This window comes from Somniosus microcephalus, chromosome 1, assembly GCF_052327205.1.
Source record: "Somniosus microcephalus isolate GS21.2 chromosome 1, FLI_Smic_1.0, whole genome shotgun sequence".
NCBI lineage: Eukaryota > Metazoa > Chordata > Chondrichthyes > Squaliformes > Somniosidae > Somniosus > Somniosus microcephalus.
This window is the reverse complement of record NC_140987.1, coordinates 63,857,209-63,880,460: the sequence shown is the minus strand read 5'-3', so window position 1 is coordinate 63,880,460 and position 23,252 is coordinate 63,857,209. Positions and strand designations below refer to the sequence as shown.

The 23,252-nt window shown below is 49.9% G+C and overlaps 1 protein-coding gene across 3 annotated transcripts in view; it reads left to right on the top strand.

Moving 5' to 3' along the window:
• The window catches only part of LOC147124141 (UDP-glucose:glycoprotein glucosyltransferase 1-like), a 149,232-nt gene that overhangs the window by 82,177 nt on the left and 43,803 nt on the right, over positions 1-23,252 (top strand). For all 3 annotated transcript variants that reach the window (XM_085982723.1, XM_085982715.1, XM_085982731.1), the window contains exons 4-5: positions 186-271; positions 5,479-5,614. In XM_085982723.1, the coding sequence (XP_085838849.1) occupies positions 186-271; positions 5,479-5,614 (222 nt within the window). The remainder of the gene's footprint in view (positions 1-185; positions 272-5,478; positions 5,615-23,252) is intronic.

Sequence of the window (23,252 nt, the reverse complement as noted above, 5' to 3'; positions counted from 1 at the left end):
TTTGCTTGTGAAATTATCTAACATGCCTGGGAACATTCATAATTAGATTATATTTTGATGCTGCTATTATAGTGTTTGTAAAACAAAAGCAGTTTTATCCACTTTACTGTGTAAACTCAAAGCATTGCTCCTTTATTTTTTGAAGAACTTTAGTAATTTTTTATCGCTCCCTTTTCTGACTACAGGTCCTATTTATCGATCCTGCTCAGGAAGATGCGGTTGAACTGGTGAAACTGGCTGAGCTATTCCATCACCACAATATTCCTCTTAGGTACTAGCTGAATAAATGTCTTTTCTCCTTTTACTATGGTTTTTTCTAATGACTATAATCTCTTCCAAAATGTGTGAGCAGTTTGAGAAATATTTAAAGCTTCACTGCCCTATAACAGCTTTCTTGCGGCTCATATAGAACTTACCTATTGAGAGATATGGGGAAAGAGACAAATCTCAGTATTAATGCATTTATTTTTGAAAATATTCAATTTCTTAGTAGCAGAGATAAAGAATCAATTTAACAGATTTTGTGGGGATTGGAGTCTTGAATTCTGTATTTCTGTTTCAGGACACTGGCAGAAGTAGAGAGGAAATATTAGATTTCATCATTGTGAATGCACAAAATCAAGATATTAGCAACGAACGTCATAGGTTAGATTCATTCTGCTCTCCGATCCTCCAGTGGTGACCTACTGCCCCAATTTGCTAGGAAAATAAGTAGAATACGCTGCAGCAAGCGTAGCGGCAGAACGGGAGCAGCGCGGCCAATGTCTGATACTCATCCAAGGTATTGGGGCCCCGAGACAGAATGAAACAACAGGGTGCTTAATGGGCCATAATTTGCCATGGCAGGGCATCCAACGGTGTCTTCTGTTAGTTATACATGCCCGTTCATGTTTAGGCTTTTAAATTTTTTGTGTTGCAAGTTGCTGAAAGTGCGAGCTGGTTTACACGCAGCAAGGGAAACATGGCATCTGGGAGCTGAGTGAACAGGGAAAGCAACTATGTATCTCCTTAACCAATCAGATCAAAGGATTGTGAAATTAACTACGTAAGGACTGAGAAAGAAGTGTAAATTAGAGTGGGTCAATCAGGTACAGTAAGAGAAATAAAGAGAAGTTGAGAAAGATTGGATTAAGAGAGAGACATTATAAAAATGTCACATTATAAAAATCTCCAACAACAATTAAAACCTGAAGGAGTAAGACTCCACACTTGTAATGGTTGGTGTCAAATTTTGTTTGTTAATCGCTCATTTGAAGCGCCTTGGGATGTTATACTATGTTAAAGACGTTATATGAATGCAAGTTTGTTGTTGTAGTGATGCATAAACAGAAAATGCTGGAACCACTCAGTAGATCAGTCAGCATCTGTTGAGAGAACAGTTAAGTTAGCCTTTCAGGTGTGGACCTTTAATCAGAACTGGAAGAAATTACAGGTGAACAGCATTTAAAAAGGTCAAAGGGAAGGTTAGGAGGAAAAATCTCTCTGTCAGACATACACCTGCAAATGTGGGAGAAGAATCCGAAAAGACCCATGAAGTGCTGAAGTGGAAAACAGGACATGACACAATAGGAGGTATAATAAAAGAGAAAATGAAAGTTATAGTTAAGGTCTAAAGTTAATAAAGTCAAGGAAGTGCCGGCAGTGTGGGATGAGTGTTCTGGCATTTCCGGGGAGAGGGGGTAGGGAAGAGTTGGTGCTAGAGGTGGGAACCCTCCATCGAAACACCATGTTGGCATGGTGATCTGCACCCTTGGTGTCGACCTACATTTTTCTTTTTCTTGGTTGCTGGAGCCTGCTGCTCTTTAGCAGTTTTTCATGCTTCCATTTCTTCCAGGTTTGCATATGAAGAACTGTGGTCCACATGATTTTCTGTCTGTTTTGTAAAATCGGCCATATAGGGCTAGATTTTCATTGGGCAATGGAGGCGGGATTGGAGGCGTGTGGGGGGTTAAAATTGCAAAAACTGGCGGACGGGCCCGACCCCGCCTCCACGCAATTTTCCTTAATTCGTGTCTAATGGTCCCGTCTCCGTCCCGCCTCAACAGGCACTAAATTGCCTCTATAATGCCATTTTGAAAGGCCTTTGTGATTTTAACCCTTTTCCCACATGAAACACGCCTGTTCTGAAACACGACGGTGCAACCTGACGGGAGCACAATTGGATTGCTGACTATCAGCTGCAGGTCAACCATTAAAGAGGAGATTTGATCAGCCATCATTTGCAGTTGGCAGGACTTTGTTGTCTCAGGTCTGGGGGAACTTTTAGAAGGCATAACCATAGCTGTGGAAGTTTGGAGCCTGACACGCATCTCCAGTGTGACCTCCTGGGAAACCCCTCTTGCCACCTTCACTGAGCGCTTCCTCAACTGAGGCATATACCAGAAGCATGGGAGCCATTTATTTCCTTTCCTCCTGGACATCAGATTCGGACGTAGACCAGCCGTGGCAGCAGCAGAACCATGAACAACGGCACCACCAACAGCAGCAGCAACAGCAGGAGCGCCAAGCTACTGCTCACCCACCTGAAGCTGCACAGGCAAGAAGGCGCCAGCGCGCGACCACATTGCTGCCCGGGATGCAAGGAACGCACTCATCTTGGCCAGATTTGCTTAGCCTAGCCAATCGAGCACTTTTGCCTCGCAGCTTCTGACCTGAGCATCGACAATGTCCAAGGACCAGCGGATTCCTAGCAATTTGACCACCATACTGACAATTGCAAGTAATCCTAAGCCCTCAATGTGAAAGTCCCATTCGCAAAATGACACACGCCACAACTGCAGCAGTAGCCATCAGATTTTTGATTTACATTATTCACCTGATGGCTTTTTCACATAAAACCCAAGTGACTACCCTTGTGACTATTTGTGCAGTATCTTTTCCTTACACGTGCTCCTACGTGGTGCTTCCCCTGTGGCTTCAGCAGATGTGGAGGCCCCTTGCTCACTTTCCTGCTGCTCCTGTCTCGACACCTTTGGTGGGCGTCCTCTGGGGTGGCGAACCTGTGAGGGCTCGTCACCAGTCTGCTGCCCCTCTGGCTGTGCAGGGGTTGAGACACCGATCTCAGTTGGGTGTGGACTCTGGTGGGGCACTGACCGAGGGCTTTGCAGTGGCATGGAAGTGTGAGCGCTTGGAGAGGAGCCCCCACTTCCTTGATGTCTGCCACCAACTTCCCTCTCATGGGTCAGGTCCCCCACAGTGCTTGCAAGTGCCTTGAGAGCACCTTGCTGCACATCAGGGGGGCCATCGGGACCCGTATCTGCACTGGCAGTCCTACTCAGAAGGACTTCCATGAAGGTCTGGTTTCTCTGTTCTATAGATGCCCATCGCTCCTCCAGAGATGTCATTCTATTCTGAACACTCACCATGTTTTCTGCACTCTGGCGACTTATCACCTCCATGGAGGTTGCCATCCTTTCCACGGTGATGCGTTCATGCACCAATGACTCCACAAAGGCTCTGCTCATGTTCGCTATGGACTCCTCCATTCGCTCCACACTCGCAGCGACCCTGGAGACAAAACCTGCCAGAGACTCCTGCATCTGTTCCTGCAGTTCCAGCACCGCTGATCTTATGGATGGACCCAGAGGCAGAGGTTCGACATGCAGCTGAGCCGAGCTGGCAGAGTCCTGCGCCCTCCGACTAGGACTCTCCACTGCTGTCCCTGTCTCCACAATCTTCTGATGCTCACTTGTGAGCTGTGATACACCAGGTGACAACACTACTCTATGTCCCGAAGGTCCCACCGAGGTGTGAGTGTCTGTACTGGTGCTGGGTGCGCTGAATTCTGCTGACGCTGCGCCCTCAGAGGTTGCAGCTTCCTCTGAGGAGTCTGGAGGTTCAGGCTGTTCCTCCTGGCTAATGGGGACGGGTGCTTGTGATGGTCCTGTGGGGGAGTAAAGGAAAGAGTCAGAGATGTGAGGCCAAGGTTACATGCACATTGCATATTGCAGATGATCATAAGTCCATCTGTTAGAGCTTCAGAATCATTATCAGTGACTCATGCAATGTCAATGAGAGAGATGGAAAACTATTCTGTCACCAGCTTGCTGTGATGCACCCGTCTGTCCGTCCCCCACTTGCGCATCATCCTCCAGTCCCACGATCTCCAGGACCGCCTCCTCCCAGGGGGTGAGGTGGGCTACTGAGGGTGGCCCTCCTCCTGTCCTCGCTCGTTCTCTTTTATTGTGAGCTCTCTTTTCCTGCAATGAGGGAGACAAGTGGAGTTTGAGTGAGAATGAAGGAGTGAGTGCAGAGAATCCATAGCATAGATGCTTAGAAGGAGACACAGATGGAGTGAGGTGGCAAGACCAAGGGCCCTCCCTGTGTGTTGTCAGTTGTTTTCATAGCATCACAGTGATAGGGAGTGTGAGGGCTGCATAGTCGAATAGTTAGGTGAATGTGACCATAGAGAGAGAGGGAATGGGTAAGGGTGCATGGATGTCAGTGTCAAGTGGGATGTGGAGGAAGAGATTGTTAAAGCTGAGTGCTGGTGAGGAAAGGCAATGGGGATCAGATTGAGGGTGATGGGAAATTCATACTCACTTTTCCAGTGCGCTGAAGGTCATGAAATCTCTTCCTGCACTGTATCCAGGTTCTGCGGGTTACCGATAAGGAGTTGACCTCCTCTGCCACTTGCAGCCACACAGCCTTATGAGCTCTTGCTCCCTCCACTAAAGCCTGCAGGGTAACGTCGTCAAATCTTGGAGCAGACCTAGGTCTTTCACTGGCCATTCTGCCTCCAGGTCCCTGTAGCAGCAAAGGCCAAAAGGTTGGCAGTCTGCAGAAGAAGCAAGGCTTGTTACAGACCTTAAATGCAGCAGCAGCAATGATGACGTCATCGGATGCGACTTTCAGTCTGGAAAAACTCATTTGCCATGGGCTCCCACACGCTGGAACTCAATTGGCCAATTAAGTTAAAATCACATCAATCTCCCACATCTACAGGAAACTTCGCGATATCCGGCACTGACGGGACCGAGCTGCTGCCGATCTATCAAAACTATCAAAAATAGACCAGCGCTAATGTTGAAGGATACAGAGGTTTTCATCTCCGTATCTGACAACAAACACTGTTGCTTAGCAACAGCTTGTAAACACTCGGCCCGTACCTTGGAAGCGTCTCTGAAGCTGTTGCTAAGCTACAGAGACGCTTTCCAGAGCCTGACTGTTAAAAAAATGTTAGGAGAAGAAAAAAAACCTAACCAAAACGGCTGCTGATTTCTGCCGTTAGATCGAGGTTTCCGGACATACAACCTCCGGAAACCAAAGTTTCCTGTATTTAGATTCACGTGGATAACCCGAAATGCGTGTTACATGACCCCATCCTGCCCCTGAATTAAAATCCAGCCCATAATCTCTGGAAAATGTGAAATTTACACAAACTTCTGTAATGTCATGCAAAATTTAAGTCTTCTAAATAAACTCTTGACATGCACTGTAATGCGAGTATACTAGTGTTCCCCTTTTTTTCTGTATTAGGATTGGTTTCATCTTTGTTGTAAATGCTGATGAGAAGGTTGATGGCAATCAAGATGCAGGAGTTGCTCTTCTGAGAGCCTTTAACTTTATAGCAGAAGATTCGGATGTTTCGCATGCATTTTCATCAATAGTATCAGTGAGTATGGAGAGGATTAATATGCATAAATCATAATTTTATGTGATCTGTGGGCTGTGTTGAACAGCTTGCTTCAGAGATGATACAGGCCATTTGTGGGGATGAAACTTAAGGTAACAGTTTCACATGGAAATGACTTACCACATTTCCTATTTACCTGATAAGAGGGAATAGAATTTTGCAGCAGAGATTAACTTTTTGTTGGCTCTATTATCAAATCAAAAGGAGTGTTTGGGACACTAGATGGTGGGAACGGAGGAGGTAAAAGGGCAGGTGTTGCATCTCCTGCGTTTGCACGGGAAGGTGGCGTGGGGAGGGGATTGGATGTTGGGGGTGTAAGAGGAGTGGACCATGGTGTGGCGGAGGGAACAGTCCCTTCAGAATGCTGAAAGGGGAGGGGAAGGGAAAATGTGTTTGGTGATGGTATCACGCTAGAGGTAGCGGAAATGGCAGAGAATGATCCGTTAAATGTGAAGGCTGGTGGGGTGGAAGGTGAGGACAAGGGGAACCCTATCGTGGTTCTGGAAGGGAGGGGAAGGGGTGAGAGCAGAAGTACGGGAAATAGAACAGACACGGTCAAGGGCCGTGTCAACCACAGTAGAGGGGAATCCTCGGTTGAGGAAAAAGGAAGACTTATCGGAAGCACTGGTATGGAAGGTGGCATCGTCGGAACAGATGCGACAGAGACAGAGAAATTGTGAGACTGGAATAGAGTCCCTGCAGGAAGCGGGGCGGGAGGAAATGTAATCAAGGTAGCTGTGGTAGTCAGTGGGCATAAAGTGGATATTAGTCGATAGCTCATCTCCAAAAATGGAAACAGAGAAGTCGAGGTAGGGAAGAGTTGGAGATGGACTGTGTGAAGGCGAGGAAAGGGTGGAAAAGCAAAGTAGATGAAATTTTCCTGTTCGGGCGAGAGCAGGAAACTGCACCAATACAGTCATCAATGTACCGGAAAAAAAGGTGAGGGAGGGGACCTGAGTCGGATTGGAACAAAGAATGTTCCACATATCCCATGAAAAGGCAGGCATAGCTAGGACCCATACGGGTTCCCATAGCAACACCCATTATTTGGAGGAAGTGCGTAGAAAGAGGAGGTAGTGGAGACATTGGATGAGATAAGAATTGAGAAAGAGGAGGTACTAGAACGGCTGTCTGTACTTAAAGTTGAGAGGTCACCAGGACCGGATATACTTGCCATAATTTTCCAATCCTCCTTAGATACAGGGGTGGTGCTTGAGGACTGAGAATTGCAAATGTTACATCCTTGTTCAAAAAAGGGTATAAGGATAAACCCAGCAATTACAGGCCAATCAGTTTAACCTCAGTAGTGGGGAAGCTTTTGGAAACGATAATCAGGGACAAAGTTAACAGTCACTTGGGCAAGTGTGGATTAATTAAGGAAAACCAGCATGGATTTGTTAAAGGCAAATCGTGTTTAACTAACGTGATTGAGTTTTTTGATGAGGTAACAGAGAGGGTTGATGAGGGCAATGCGGTTGACATGGTGTACATGAATTATCAAAAGGCTTTTGACAAAGTGACTTGCCAGCAAAGTTGAAGCCCATGAAATAAAAGGGACAGTGGCAGCATGGATACAAAATTGGCTAAGTGACAGGAAACAGAGAGTAGTGGTGAACTGTTGTTTTTCGGACTGGAGGAAGTTACACAGCGGTATTTCCTAGGGGTACTTACCAGGACCACTGCTTTTCTTGATATTAATGACTTGGACTTAGGAGTACAGGGCATAATTTCAAAATTTGCAGATGACACAAAACTTGGAAGTATAGTGAACAGTGAGGAGGATAGTGATAGATTCAAGAAGACATAGACAGGCTGGTGAAATGGGCGGACACATGGCAGATGAAATTTAATGCAGAAACTGCAAAGTGATACATTTTGGTAGGAAGAACGAGGAGAGGCAATACAAACTAAAGGATACAATTGTAAAGGTGCATGAATAAAGACACCTGGGGATATATGTGTACAAATCATTGAAGGTGGCAGGGCAGGTTGAGAAAAAGGTTAACTAAGCATACGGGATCCTGGGCTTCATAAATAGAGGCATAGAGTACAAATGCAAGGAAGTTATGATGAACCTTTATAAAACACTGGTTCGACCCCAACTGGAGTATTATGTCCAATTCTGGGCACCGCACTTTAGGAAGGATGTGAAAGCCTTAGAGAGGGTGCAGAAAAGACTTACGAGAATGATTCCAGGGATGAGGGACTTCAGTTACGTGGATAGACTAGAGAGACTGGACTTGTTCTCCTTAGAGCAAAGAAGGTTGAGAGGAGATTCGATAGAGGTATTCAAAATCATGAGGGGTCAGGACGGAGTAGATAGAGAGAAACTGTTCCCATTAGCCGTGGCATAGAATACAAGAGCAGGGGGGTTATGCTTCAATGATATAAAACTCTAGTTAGGCCTCAGCTAGAGTACTGCGTGCAGTTCTGGTCACCACATTACAGGAAAGACGTGATTGCACTAGAGAGGGTACAGAGGAGATTTACAAGGATGTTACCGGGAATAGAGAATCTTAGCTATGAGGAAAGACTGGATAGGCTGGGTTTGTTTTCCTTGGAACAGAGGAGGCTGAGGGGAGATCTTAATGAGGTGAATAAAATTATGAGAGGCCTAGATAAAATGGATAGAAAGGACATATTCCCCTTAGCAGAGGGGTCAAAAACCAGGGAGCACAGATTTAAAGTAATTGGTGGAAGGTTTAGAGGCGATTTGAAGGGAAATTTCTTCACCCAGAGGGTTGAGGGTTCTGGAACTCACTGCCTGAAAGCGTGGTAGAGGCAGAAACCCTAACCACATTTAAAAAATACTTGGATGTGCACTTGGGATGCTGTAACCTGCAGGGCTACGGACCAAAAGCTGGGAAGTGGGATTAGGCTGGATAGCTCTTTGTTGGCCGGCACGGACACGATGGGCCGAAATGGCCTCCTTCTGTGCTGTAACTTTCTATGATTCTAAAGGTCGAGAACCAGAGGACACAGATTCAAGCTGATTGGCAAAAGAACCAAAGGCGACATGAGGAAAAACTTTCTTACGCAGCGAGTGGTTAGGATCTGGAATGCACTGCCTGAAAGGGTGGTGGAGGCAGACTCCGTCGTGGCTTTCAAAAGGGAATTGATTAAGTACCTGAAGGAAAAAAACTTGCAGGGCTATGGGGAAAGGGCAGGGGAGTGGGACTAGCTGAAGTGCTCTTGCGGAGAACTGGCACAGGCTCGACAGGCTGAATGATCTGCTTCTGTGCTGTAACCATTCTATGATTCTATGGGGTCGATTTTCTGGCAGCCGTCGGGCGGTTTTCTAGGCGGCCGGGGGCCGAAAATCGCCGAAAAAGCGGGTCACGACCCACCCGCCTGATTCCCTGCCCTGTCCAACTTTCGGACCGCCGTTTTTCCGCGACCCGCTCCAGTCCCGCCCGCCGCTGGCGGGACTGGTCATCAGAACACTAATGACCAATTATTACCTTGTTGAAGTAGATTTTCCGGGGCCGTTGCGAATTTGGGGCTTTCCCCACGCTAAACACGCCTGCGGGGAACCCCGCTGATGAAACCTGGCGTGAAAACAGTTGGCTTGCTTGCTTGCAGCTGCAGGTCAATCGGAGAAGCTGCGATTTAAAGGGACAGCACTTGTATGTTGAAGGACCTTGTTGTTGCAGGTTTGGGGCTACTTCTTCAAGGCTTAGGCACAGCTGTGGAAGGTTGGAGCCTCACACACATCTCCAATGCGATCTCCTGGGAAGCCCCTCTCGCCACCCTCACTCAACACTTCCTCAGCGGAGGCATCTACGAGAAGCATGGGACGCCTTTTTTTCCTTCCCTTCTTGCCATTAGAGGATCTCCAGCAGCAGAGGCGGCAGCCGCAGAACCAGGAACAGCAGGATCAGCAACAGGAGCACCAGGCTGCTGCTCACTCACCTGAAGCTGCACAGGCCAGAAGGGGCCAGTGCTTGGAAGTGGCTTGAGAGCACCTTGCTGCGCTTTAGGGGGCCATGGGGACCCGTTTCTGCACTGGCAGTCCTACTCAGAAGGACTTCCATGAAGATCTGGTTTCTCTGTTCAACAGTTGGCCAATGCTCCTCAAGAGATGTCATTCTCTTATGAGCACTCACCATGTTTTCCGTATGCTGGCGAGTTATCTCCTCCATGGAGGTTGCCAACCTTTCCATGGTGATGCGTTCATGCGCCAATGACTCCACAAAGGCTCTGCTCATGGTCGCTATGGACTCCTCCATTCGCTCCACACTCGCAGCGACCCTGGAGACAAAACCTGCCAGAGACTCCTGCATCTGTGCATGGAGATCCATCACTTCTTCTCTTGCGGATGGACCCAGAGGCAGAGGGTCGACATGCAGCGCAGCTGAGCTGAGCTGGCAGAGTCCTGCGCCCTCCGACGAGGACTCTCCACTGCTGTCCCTGTCTCCAGAATCTGCTGAGGCTCACTTGTGAGCTGTGAAACACCAGGTGACAACACTACTCTATGTCCCGAAGGCCCCCCCGAGGTGTGAGTGTCTGCGCTGGTGCTGGGTGCGCTTACTTCTGCTGACGCTGCGCCCTCAGAGGTTGGAGCTTCCTCTGAGGAGTCTGGCTGCACAGCCTCTTCCTCCTCCACAGTGAGGACGGGGGCTCTGGATGGTACTGTGGGGGAGTAAAGGAAGGAGTTAGTGATGTAATGCCAAGGCTCTTCTGGTGACTCCCAGCGAGTTGGCATCTGCTGACACCTGCATCCATGCAGCATTGGTCTCAATGGGAGGCCTCTTCCTCCCTGACCTAGGGAAGAGGACCTCCCTGTGGGCCCTATCCCCATCCAATAATGCCTGCCATGAAGCCTCGTCGAATTTGGAGGCAGCTCGGGGTCTGGCACTGCCCACAGCTGCTGCAGGCTCCTCTGCCATCCTGTATGGTTCGTTTGGAAGCCTTCAGTGCTTGCTATGGACCTTGAAAGCACCACGAATGATGACATCATACTGTGGGGATTTCTGACTCGAATTGAACAATTAACAAGGCTTCCCACATGCTGGGAATTAATAGGCCACTTGAGGGAAAATTGCGTGGAGCTGGCTGACACTTTTTTACGTGTGTCAGAAACCCCACATTTGGGGAAACCCAACCATTTCCCACACAAGCCAAAAATCGGGGCCTATGAGTTAAAGGAGAAGTTGTTTAATGTTCAGCCAGGCGGAGGAGGGTGCTGATGGATGGGGATTGGTTGGGAAGAAGCGGAGCGCTCTCGGGCCGTCTGTGTGGGGGATGGAGGTGCAGAGGGATTGGACGTCCATGGTGAAAAGGAGACGGTTAGGGCCAGGAAACCGTCAAAGTGGCGGAGGATGTCGGAAAAGTTGTGGATGTAGGTGGGAAGTGACTAGACAAGGGAAGAAAAAATAGTCGAGATAGGAAGAAATCAGTTCCGTGGGGCAAGAATAGGCTGAAACGATGGTTCTACCAGTGTAGTCCTGTTTGTGAATTTTGGGAAGGAAGTAGAAGCGGGCTGTGCGGGGTTGGGAGACTATGAGATAGGAGGCCATGGAGGGAAGATCTCCAATGGAGATGAGGTCAGTGACTGTCTTGGAAACAATGGCTTGATGTTCGGTAGTGGAGTCATGGTCCAGGGGGTGTCAGAGAGTTGGCGTTCAGCCTCCACAAGGTTGGTTCACCAAACAACAAGAGCGCCATCCTTGTCAGCAGGCTTAATGACAAGGTTAGGGTTGGATCTGAAAGAACGGAGTGAGAATACTGCTGCAAGTTCAGAGGGAGTTAGGTTAGCGTGAGTGAGGGGAGCAGAGAAATTGAGACGGCTGATGTCATGCTGGCAGTTTCCAATGAAAAGATCTAGAGAGGGTCAGAGGCCAGAGGGAAGGGTCCAGGTGGAACAAGAATTCTGAGAATTCTGGCATTGAGCGTGTTTCTCAGTCTAGCTCATTAATGTGACATGTCACTGGGATTCTTGCCACTTGGCTTGAGATAACCCTACATGTCAATGTTCTAATGGCTTCAGTGGTCCTGGCCAGACAAACAGCAGGAAGTTTACAAGCACACGAAACAGAATTGCCCAGAATTTGACACACCTGTGGCAAATTTGGCAAATTTACTTTGCAACACTCACAAGAATGAAATGAAAATTTGTGTAAAAGCAATGCCAATTTGTAAGGAATAGCTAGTAAGTAGCTGCTGTCATACTTGCATTGGAGTCTGTGTGATGTCATTGCCAGATGTAAAGTAAAAAAACCTTTTCATTTTCCTGCATGTTATCTGAGAACACAAAAAGAAGCCAGAGTTAAAGACTTATTGGAATGAAAGCCTTTCGTGCAAGTTCATAGAGGTAGAGAAATTGCATTTTTCAAACAATGCATTCTGCAATTTTGTTACCAGGTCATCAATTATGGAGAAAAAAATGGACATCCTCCCACTTTTTTCATTAAATGAGAATTTCAGACCCAGAGTTATTGGGGGGAACTTTAACCCCCAAAACAGGTGGGTTGGGGTCAGGTGGGAGGTTAAAATGTTAAAGATTTGAATCCCGACCTCAACCTGCCTACTTCCGGTTTTAACAGAGGCGAGACGGGGGTCGGGCGGTCAACCCACTCCCAGGAGGCAGGCTGGCACTTTAAATATTATAATGAGGCTGCGTGCCTTCTGTTGAAGCTCCATTTTAAATTTAACTCTGGGTGACCGGGTTCCCCGGGCGTCGGGGAACCCAGCAGGTAAAGGAAGGCGAGGACTGCTGGATCCAGGAGGTAAGTACATTTCCACAACCCCCCGTGATCGAACACCACCCCTGACCAATGTTCCCTTTCATTTTTTTTGTATGCGGTCCCTTTAAATCTATGATCTAAGGCCCCGTCTGATCCCAACCTCCCTCACCCCCCACCGCCCTTTTCCCTGATTTCCGGCCTGTGATGATCCCGGCCTTCCTACTCCCCCTTGGCAGCCTTGCCTGGATTTATTTTTAAATGAAAATGGAAGCAGTTCACCCTACCTGCCAGCAAGCAGCTGGGACATTGGCATTTGGTGGAGGGGTGCCCTACATTCCTCAATATAGGGACATTAAACGCACACTGAATGCACAGGGGTTCTGTGGTAAACCACTGTTTGTATTCCACTGTGTACATGTCTGTACATGCGCAAACCTCGAAAAATTCCTCTGCACCGTCCAACTCCTGAACCTGACGTATAACAAGGAGAAGTGCATATTCCGTACAACCCGCCTCGCCATCCTTGGCTGTGTTGTGGAACACGGAGTCATCGGTCCCGACCCCGACCGGATGCGTCCCCTTATGGAACTCCCACTGCCCCACTGCCTCAAGGCCCTGAAGAGGTGCCTAGGGTTTTTCTCCTATTACGCCCAGTGGGTCCCCTACTATGCGGACAAGGCCCGTCCGCTGATCAAGTCCACCTCTTTTCCCTTGACGGCAGAGGCCCGCTTAGCCTTCCACCGTATCAAGGAAGACATTGCCAAAGCCACCATGCACGCAGTGGACGAATCCATCCCCTTCCAGGTGGAAAGCGACGCGTCCGACTTTGCCCTGGCCGCTACCCTCAATCAGGCGGGGAGACCCGTGGCCTTCTTTTCACGAACCCTCCAGGGCCCGGAGACCAGACACTCCGCTGTTGAGAAGGAGGCCCAGGCTATTGTGGAGGCTGTGCGTCATTGGAGGCACTACCTGGCCGGAAAACGATTCACCCTGCTCACTGACCAGCGTTCAGTTGCTTTTATGTTTAACAACAAGCAGAGGGGCAAAATCAAAAACGACAAGATCTTGAGGTGGAGAATTGAACTTTCCACCTACAATTACGAGATCTTGTACCGGCCCGGGAAGCTCAATGAACCCCCGGATGCTCTATCGCGTGGCACCTGCGCCAGCGCGCAGATCGATAGACTGCGGGCCCTCCACAATGACCTCTGCCACCCGGGGGTCACCAGGTTCTTCCACTTCATCAAGGCCCGCAACCTGCCTTACTCCATTGAGGAGGTCAGGACCATGGCCAGGAACTGCCAAGTCTGCGCTGAGTGCAAACCGCACTTTTATAGACCAGACAGGGCTCACCTGATAAAAGCCACTCGCCCCTTCGAGCGCCTGAGCGTTGATTTTAAAGGGCCTCTCCCCTCCTCCGACCGCAATGTGTACTTCCTCAACATTATTGATGAGTACTCCCGTTTCCCGTTCGCCATCCCCTGCCCGGACATGACCAGTGCCACGGTCATTAAATGTCGGAATGACCTCTTCACCCTGTTCGGTTTCCCCAGCTATATCCATAGCGACCGGGGCTTATCGTTTATGAGCGACGAACTCCGCCAGTACCTGCTCGCTAGGGGTATTGCCACAAGCAGGACCACCAGTTACAACCCCCGAGGGAACGGACAGGTGGAAAGAGAGAATGCGACAGTTTGGAAGGCCGCCCTGCTAGCCTTAAAGTCTAGGGGCCTTGCGACCTCCCGCTGGCAGGATGTGCTCCCCGATGCGCTCCACTCTATTCGGTCACTGCTCTGCACTGCCACTAACGCCACCCCTCATGAGAAAATGTTTGTCTTCCCAAGGAAGTCCACATCGGGGACATCGCTACCGCCATGGCTGACGTCCCCAGGGCCGGTCCTACTGAGAAGACACGTGAGGACCCATAAAATGGACCCCCTGGTCGAGAGGGTCGACCTCCTCCACGCCAACCCCCAGTATGCTTACATTGCGTACCCGGACGGGCGGGAGGACACAGTCTCCATACGAGACCTCGCACCCTCGGGGGCCCCAGTGACCCACTACCCACTACCACCCCCCCCCACGATCCAATATCCAACCCCAGCAGACGGCACGCCTGGGCCCCGTGACCCGCTCGACACCCACGAGGACTACACACCAGTGCCCCAGCCTACGCGGGACTCGACGCCGGAAGCTTCACTACCCCTGCCGTCGCCACGTCAATCACAGCGGCAGACAAGACCTCCGGAGAGACTCCAATACACAAACTTTTAATACACTTCACCCCGCCGGACTCATTTTTAAACAAGGGGTGAATGTGGTAAACCACTGTTTGTATTCCACTGTGTACATGTCTGTACATGCCTCGGCTGACTCCTCCCACGAGTCCAGGTATAAAGGTGACTGCCCCACAGCCCCTCTGTATTCTGGACTGGTCGACCACTCGAGGCACACCTTCATTCTCTTGTTAATAAAAGCCTGTTAGTTACTCGCTTAACCTCAGTCTTTTGAGTGATTGATAGCGCATCAGGTTCTCTATCTACGCTTGCTTAGTGTTGCTTGTGGCCAATATATTGTGGATATTCTTTTGGTTTGAAAAGTACCTTGAGCCACCCGTCTTGTTGCAAAGTATAATCATGATCATTACCTTAGTAGTAATGTTGAAGTTATGTACTGCTGTCTGTATGGCTAGTGAACTCACAACACAACGCTGTGCCTTTTCAGACAGTAAAGGTAAACTCCTAGGAAGTTCTTTCTGGAGTTTGATCAGCTTGTTCAGAGGCCAGAGATCCCCTGCCCATTTCCGGTCTCCGATGACACTGGCCTTCCTACCCACGAACTTATTCCAGCGCCCCCGCTCTTTACCCACCTCCAAGTTAAAATTACGGTCATTGTGTTAGTTTAATAGAATTAGGTAATGCTGGTTTTGGCTTTATTTCTATTACAGGTAGACTATCCTTTATCCGAAAACCTCGGGACCAGCCGTGTTTCGGTTTTCGGAAAATTTCTGATTTCGGAAGGTATTTTATAAGACTGGGAAATTTGTCGGGGGTGGGGGTCGGCGGGGGGTGGGGGTCGGCGGGGGGGTGGGGGTTGACGGGGGTCGGGGTCGGCAGGGGGGTCGGCGGGGGGTCGGGGGTGGGGGTCGGCGGGGGGTCGGGGGTGGGGGTCAGCGGGGGGTCGGGGGTGGGGGTCGGCGGGGGGTCGGGGGTGGGGGTCAGCGGGGGGGTCGGCGGGGGGTCGGGGGTGGGGGTCAGCGGGGGTCGGGGTCGTGCGCACGACTTACGCTGAACGAAAACACTTTCGGTTTTCAGAGGATTTCGGTTTTCGGAAGTGCGGATAAAGGATACACTATCCCTTATCCGAAAGGGTGGGGGTCGGCGGGGGGTCGGGGGGGAGAAAAGAATATCGGACAGGCCGCTGCAGCTATCGGACGGGCCGCTGTATTGTTGGGTTCACTCTCCCGGTATACCTCCTTCACACTGCCCGGCTCGGCCTGCAATCTCCTACCCAGGAGGGAACTCAGTGACCCTCTGCCCTGCTCAGCGTAAGTCGTGCGCCACTCTGGTCATGTCGTGCGCACGACTTACGCTGAACGAAAAAACCTTCGGTTTTTAGAGGGTTTTGGTTTTCGGAAGTTTGGATAAAGGGTAGGCTACCTGTACATGTCATTGGTTGCAGAATACTTTTATCTTTCTAATTTTCTTCCCATTCCCCTTTTAAAGGTTCTGACTCTTGGGAGTAGAATTTAATGGCCCAGAAATTCGGGTCGGAGGCTTCCCGCGGGTGCAAGCCTCCGACCTGCACTTACCTAGCACGCCGGCCATTGAGCTGTGGACCCACGTAGGATTCCGATCCTGGGCCTCCTCCAACTGCCGGCGTGCAGTGCTTGCGTATCTCAGGGGCGCAGTTAGTTCGAAGCGTCCCCTGGGATCACGTGGGCCATGGAGAGCCATTGGTAGCAGGGAAATGCCCATTCATAAAATTGACAGGAAGAGCTGTCAAAACTATAAATACTATAAGCCCCAAAACATCACAAAAACTTCAAATAATTTTTTTTTATATCACATTTTTAAAATAACTATAAATTACATAAAATAACTATTTTAAACAATAATTTAAATTTTGGAAAAAATTAATTACATTTTCTAATGGGGCTAAAAATAAACTTACCTTTCTTTAAAGTATTTAAAAATAATAAAGCTGTGGAAAAAAATGTTTTAATTTTAATTAATTCACCACTTACCTTGTTAAAAGCAGGCCTTGTGCCTGCTTTTTACATGTGTAACTCCTGGAGACTTACCCTCCCGGAGAAACCTGCAAAAAAAACGTAAGTTCCATGCGCACGCACTGCCTCTCCGGCGTACGCGTTCGACCTCTGCACCCTTTCCTTTAAGGGAACGGAAGTTCCGGTTTCCCGTGCATGCGCAGTGCATGCACGAAACCGGCACTTCCATTGGGCCTACGGGTGAGTACCCCGTGTGTACTCACCCGTGGGGACCCGAATTTCTGGGCCAATATGTCTGCACCTACAGGATTGAGGCACCACTTCCAGCCACTGCCCCGACCTCGCCATGACCCCAGCGCAGTTTACTAGGTCGCGGTCGTTATGCATTCATGATGGGATGTCTGCCAGTGACCCCGAGGAAAATCTAGCAGTGCTGCTGTGGGACTACTGCTGTAGTATAAGAAGAGATCAGATGCCACATAATGGGGCAAAGAGCCCCATATACTGTAGCTAATCTTCTTCTGAAGGCCTCGGCCAAGACAGAGGCTTTCAGCATATAAGGGCTCGAGCTGAAGTGGAGTAATGGGAGACCGCTACAAGGCCCACTCTCACTCCATCAGCAGACTTCGGGACCTTCCCACCACTACCTCGGGGACTACTGCCAAGCTTCACCTGGTCGTCCCAGGAAACACCCATCAGAGGGACAGATGAGAGGGAAGAGGGTGAGGAATCCAAGCCCACTTGTCCACCAGCATTTACTTGAAGTGGGCGGGGAAGGGACAGCCTGCAGCAGTCTCAGCTGGGGTGGTGGGGAAGGGACAGCCTGCAGCAGTCTCGGCTGGGGTGGGGGGGAAGGGACAGCCTGCAGCAGTCTCGGCTGGGGTGGTGGGGAAGGGACAGCCTGCAGCAGTCTCGGCTGGGGTGGTGGGGAAGGGACAGCCTGCAGCAGTCTCGGCTGGGGTGGTGGGGAAGGGACAGCCTGCAGCAGTCTCGGCTGGGGTGGGGGGGAAGGGACAGCCTGCAGCAGTCTCGGCTGGGGTGGTGGGGAAGGGACAGCCTGCAGCAGTCTCGGCTGGGGTGGTGGGGAAGGGACAGCCTGCAGCAGTCTCGGCTGGAGTGGTGGGGAAGGGACAGCCTGCAGCAGTCTCAGCTGGGGTGGCGGGGAAGGGAATGAAGGGTAATGCGGGGAGGCAGTGGTAATCCTTACTGCCAATGCACACACAATGTTGGCAAACTATTTAACATGGTGAAGGGGATTACAATTGATCCTGATCCTGATCCTGTCCATACCCAACTTCCGCACATAAGTAAATGGAGTCACTGGGTAGTGACCAAGAGCAGAGAACCTGCCTAATTGTTTTTCTCCTTCCCTAGTTAAGGGGTACTGAGACCAGTTGTAATGCCGTCATGCCACTCGAGTTGACACAACTTTTCAGAACCTCTCTGGCCACAGGGGAGGTGCCAGAGGACTGGCAGACAGCTAACGTAGTATCATTATTCAAGAATGGTAGCAGGGATAAACCAGGGAATTACAGGCCAGTGAGCCTAACATCAGTGGTAGGGAAATTATTGGAAAAATTCTGAGGGACAGAATTAGCCTCCACTTGGAGAGGCAAGGATTAATCAAGGATCGTCAGCATGGCTTTGTCAGGGGGAGATCATGTCTGACCAATTTGATTGCATTTTTCAAGGGGGTGACTAGTTGTGTGGATGAGGGTAGTGCAGTCGATGTAGTCTACATGGACTTCAGTAAGGCTTTTGACAAAGTCCTTCATGGGAGACTGGTCAAGAAGGTAAGAGCCCATGGGATCCAGGGCAATTTGGCACATTGGATCCAAAATTGGCTTAGTGGCAGGAGGCAGAGGGTGATGGTCGAAAGTTGTTTTTGTGACTGGAAGCCTGTGTCCAGTAGTGTACCGCAGTGATCGGTGCTGGGTCCTTTGCTGTTTGTAGTGTACATTAATGATTTAGATATGAATGTAGGAGGTATGATCAGTAAGTTCCCAGATGACACAAAAATTGGTGGAGTGGTAAATAGCGAGGAGGGAAGCCTCAGGCTACAGGGCGATATAGACGGGTTGGTCAGACGGGCAGAACAGTGGCAAATGGAATTTAACCCTGAAAAGTGTGAGGTGATGCATTTTGGGAGGACTAACAAGGCAAGGGAATACACAATGAATGGTAGGAACCTAGGAAGGTCAGAGGATCAGAGGGACCTTGGTCTGCATGTACATAGATCCCTGAAGGCAGCAGGACAGGTAGGTAAGGTGGTTAAAAAGGCATATGGGATACTTGCCTTCATTAGCCAAGGCATAGAATATAAGAGCAGGGAGTTTATGATGGAGCTGTACAAAACGCTAGTTAGGCCACAGCTGGAATACTGTGTGCAGTTTTGGCCGCCACACTATAGGAAGGATGTGATTGCATTGGAGAGGGTGCAGAGGAGATTCACCAGGATGTTACCTGGACTGGAGCGCTTCAGCTATGAAGAGAGACTGGACAGGCTGGGGTTGTTTTCCTTAGAGCAGAGAAGGCTGAGGGGGGAACTGATTGAGATGTACAAAATTATGAGGGGCATAGATAGGGTAGATAGAAAGGAATTTTTCCCCTTAGTTGAGTGGTCAATAACCAGGGGGTATAGTTTCAAGGTAAGGGGCAGGAGGTTTAGAGGGGATTTGAGGAAAAACTTTTTCACCCAAAGGGTGGTTGGAATCTGGAACTCACTGCCTGAAAGGGTGGTAGAGGCAGGAACCCTCACCATATTCAAGAAGCATTTAGATGAGCACTTGAAACGCCATAGCATACAAGGCTACGGACCAAGTGCTGGAAAATGTGATTAGAATAGACAGGGCTTGATGGCCAGCGCGGACACGATGGGCCCAAGGGCCTCTTTCAGTGCTGTATAACTCTATGGGGTCAATTTTCTGGCCACCGTCGGGCATTTTTTCAGGCGGCCGGGGGCAGAAAATTGCCGAAAAAGCGAGTCGGGACCCCCCCGCCTGATTCCCCGCCCCATCCGACATTCGGACCGCCGTTTCCCCGTGACCCGTTTCAGTCCCGGCCGCCGCTGGCGGGACTGGTCGTCGGCACACTAATGACGAATAAGTACCTTGTTGAAGAAGATTTTCCAGGGCCGTTGCAACTTTGGGGCTTTCCCCACATCAAACACGCCTGCGGGGAACCCCACTGATGAGACCTGGCGTGAAGCTTGCCGGCTTGCTTGCTGTCAGCTGCAGGTCAGGGAAAGCTGCGATTTAAAGGGACAGCACTTGTATGTTGAAGGACCTTGTTGTTGCAGGTTTGAGGCTACTTCTTCAAGGCTTAGGCACAGCTGTGGAAGGTTGGAGCCTCACACACTTCTCCAATGTGATCTCCTGGGAAGCCCCTCTCGCCACCCTCACTCAGCACTTCCTCAGTGGAGGCATCTGCGAGAAGCATGGGATGCCTTTTTTTCCTTCCCTTCTTACCATTACAGGATCTCTAGCAGCAGAGGCGGCAGCAGCAAAACCAGGAACAGCAGGATGAGCACCAGGAGCACCAGGCTGCTGCTCACTCACCTGAAGCGGCACAGGCCAGAAGGGGCCAAGCGCTTGGAAGTGGCTTGAGAGCACCTTGCTGCGCTTTAGGGGGCCATGGGGACCCGTTTCTGCACTGGCTGTCCTACTCAGAAGGCCTTCCATGAAGATCTGGTTTCTCTGCTCAACAGATGGCCAACGCTCCTCAAGAGATGTCATTCTCTTATGAGCACTCACCATGTTTTCCGTACCTTGACGAGTTATCTCCTCCATGGAGGTTGCCAACCTTTCCATGGTGATGCGTTCATGCGCTAATGACTCCACAAAGGCTCTGCTCATGGTCGCTATGGACTCCTCCATTCGCTCCACACTCGCAGCGACCCTGGAGACAAAACCTGCCAGAGACTCCTGCATCTGTGCATGGAGATCCATCACTTCTTCTCTTGCGGATGGACCCAGAGGCAGAGGGTTGACATGCAGCGCAGCTGAGCTGAGCTGGCAGAGTCCTGCGCCCTCCGACGAGGACTCTCCACTGCTGTCCGTCTCCAGAATCTGCTGAGGCTCACTTGTGAGCTGTCAACACCAGGTGACAACACTACTCTATGTCCCGAAGGTCCCCCCGAGGTGTGAGTGTCTGCGCTGGTGCTGGGTGCGCTTACTTCTGCTGACGCGGCGCCCTCAGAGGTTGGAGCTTCCTCTGAGGAGTCTGGCTGCACAGCCTCTTCCTCCTCTACAGTGAGGACGGGGGCTCTGGATGGTACTGTGGGGGAGTAAAGGAAGGAGATAGAGATGTAATGCCAAGGTTCTTCTGGTGACTCCCAGCGAGTTGGCATCTGCTGACACCTGCAATTATGCAGCATTGGTCTCAGTGGGAGGCCTCTTCCTCCCTGACCTAGGGAAGAGGACCTCCCTGTGGGCCCTAACCCCATCCAATAATGCCTGCTGTGAAGCCTCGTGGAATTTGAAGGCAGCTCGTGTCTGGCACTGGCCACAGCTGCTGCAGTCTCCTCTGCCATCCTGTATGGTTCGTTTGGAAGCCTTCAGACGATGCAGTGCTTGCTATGGACCTTGAAAGCACCACGAATGATGACATCATACTGTGGGGATTTCTGACTCGAATTGGACAATTTGCAAGGCTTCCCACATGCTGGGAATGAATTGGCCAATTGAGGGAAAATTGCGTGGAGCTGGCTGACACTTTTTTACGTGTGTCAGAAACCCCACATTCGGGGAAACCCGACCATTTCCCACACAAGCCGAAAATCGGGGCATATATGACTATTGAGATCACTCGTTCCAGAATATTCATGAATGCCTACCAAATAAGGAATAGAATGTCCTCTGGGTGGGGGACTTCAATGTCCATCACCAAGAGTGGCTCGGCAGCACCACAACTGACCGAGCTGGCTGAGTCCTAAAGGACATAGCTGCCAGACTGGGTCTGCGACAGGTGGTGAGGGAACCAACAAGAGGGAATATCCTACTTGATCTCATCCTCACCAATCTACCTGTTGCAGATGCATCTGTCCATGACAGCATTGGTGGAAGTGACCACCGCACAGTCCTTGTGGAGACGAAGTCCCGTCTTCATGTTGAGGATACCCTCCACCGTGTTGTGTGGCACTACCACCGTGCTAAATGGGACAGATTTCGAACAGATCTGGCAACTCAAAACTGGGCATCCATGAGGTGCTGTGGGCCATCAGCAGCAGCAGAATTGTATTCAACCACAATCTGTAACCTCATGGCCCGGCATATCCCTCACTCTACCATTACCATCAAGCTGGGAGATCAACCCTGGTTTAACGAAGAGTGCAGGAGAGCATGCCGGAAACAGCGCCAGGCATACCGAAAAATGAGCTGTCAACCTGGTGAGGCTACAACACAGGACTACTTGAATGCCAAACAACGGAAGCAACATGCGATAGACAGAGCTAAGCGATCTCACAACCATCGGATCAAATCAAAGCTCTGCAGTCCTGCCACACCCAGTCGTGAGTGGTGGTGGACAATTAAACAGTTAACAGGAGGAGGAGGCTCCAAAAATATCCCCATCCTCAATGATGGTGGAGCCCAGCACGTGAGTGCAAAAGGCAAGGCTGAAGCATTTGCAACTATCTTCAGCCAGAAGTGCCGAGTGGATGATCCATCTCGGCCTCCTCCTGAGGTCCCCAACATAAGAACATAAGAAAATAAGAAACAGGAGCAGGAGTAGGCCAATCGGCCTCTCGAGCCTGCTCCGCCATTCAATAAGATCATGGCTGATCTGATCCTAACTGCCAATCCACTATCACAGAACCATCTCCTGAATCTAACAGAATTAGACACACGAAATAGGAGCAGGATCAGGCTACACGGCCCCTGGGCCCGCTCCGCTACCCACAGGGCCATGTCCGATCCGAACCTAGACTCATATCCAAGTTCCTGCCCGCTCCCCGTAACCCTTAATTCCCTTTACTTCTAGGAAACTGTCTATTTCTGTTTTAAATTTATGTAATGATGTAGCTTCTACAGCTTTTTGGGGCAGCATATTCCATGGACCTACCACCCTCTGAGTGAAGTAGTTCCTCCTCATCTCAGTTTTGAAAGAGCAGCCCCTTATTCTAAGACTATGCCACCTAGTTCTAGTTTCACCCATCATCGGGAACATCTTCCCTGCATGCACCCGATCCAACCCCTTCACAATCTTATATGTTTCAATAAGATCGCCTCTCATTCTTCTGAACTCCAATGAGTAGAGTCCCAATCTACTCAACCTCTCCTCATATGTCCATCCCCTCATCCCCGGGATTAACCGAGTGAACCTTCTTTGTACTGACTCGAGAGCAAGTATGTCCTTTCTTAAGTATGGACACCAAAACTGTATGCAGTATTCCAGGTGCGGTCTCACCAATACCTTGTACAACTGAAGCAATACCTCCCTATTTTTATATTCTATCCCCCTAGCAATGAAAGCCAATATTCCATTGGCCTTCTTAATCACTTGCTGCACCTGCATACTAACCTTTTGAGTTTTGTGCACCAGGACCCCCAGATCCCTTTGTACTTCAGTACTTTCCAGTTTCTTGCCATTAAGATAATAACTTGCTCTATGATTTTTCCTGCCAAAGTGCATAACCTCACACTTTCCAGTATTGTATTCCATCTGCCAAATCTCTGCCCACTTATTTAGCCTGTCTATGTCCCCT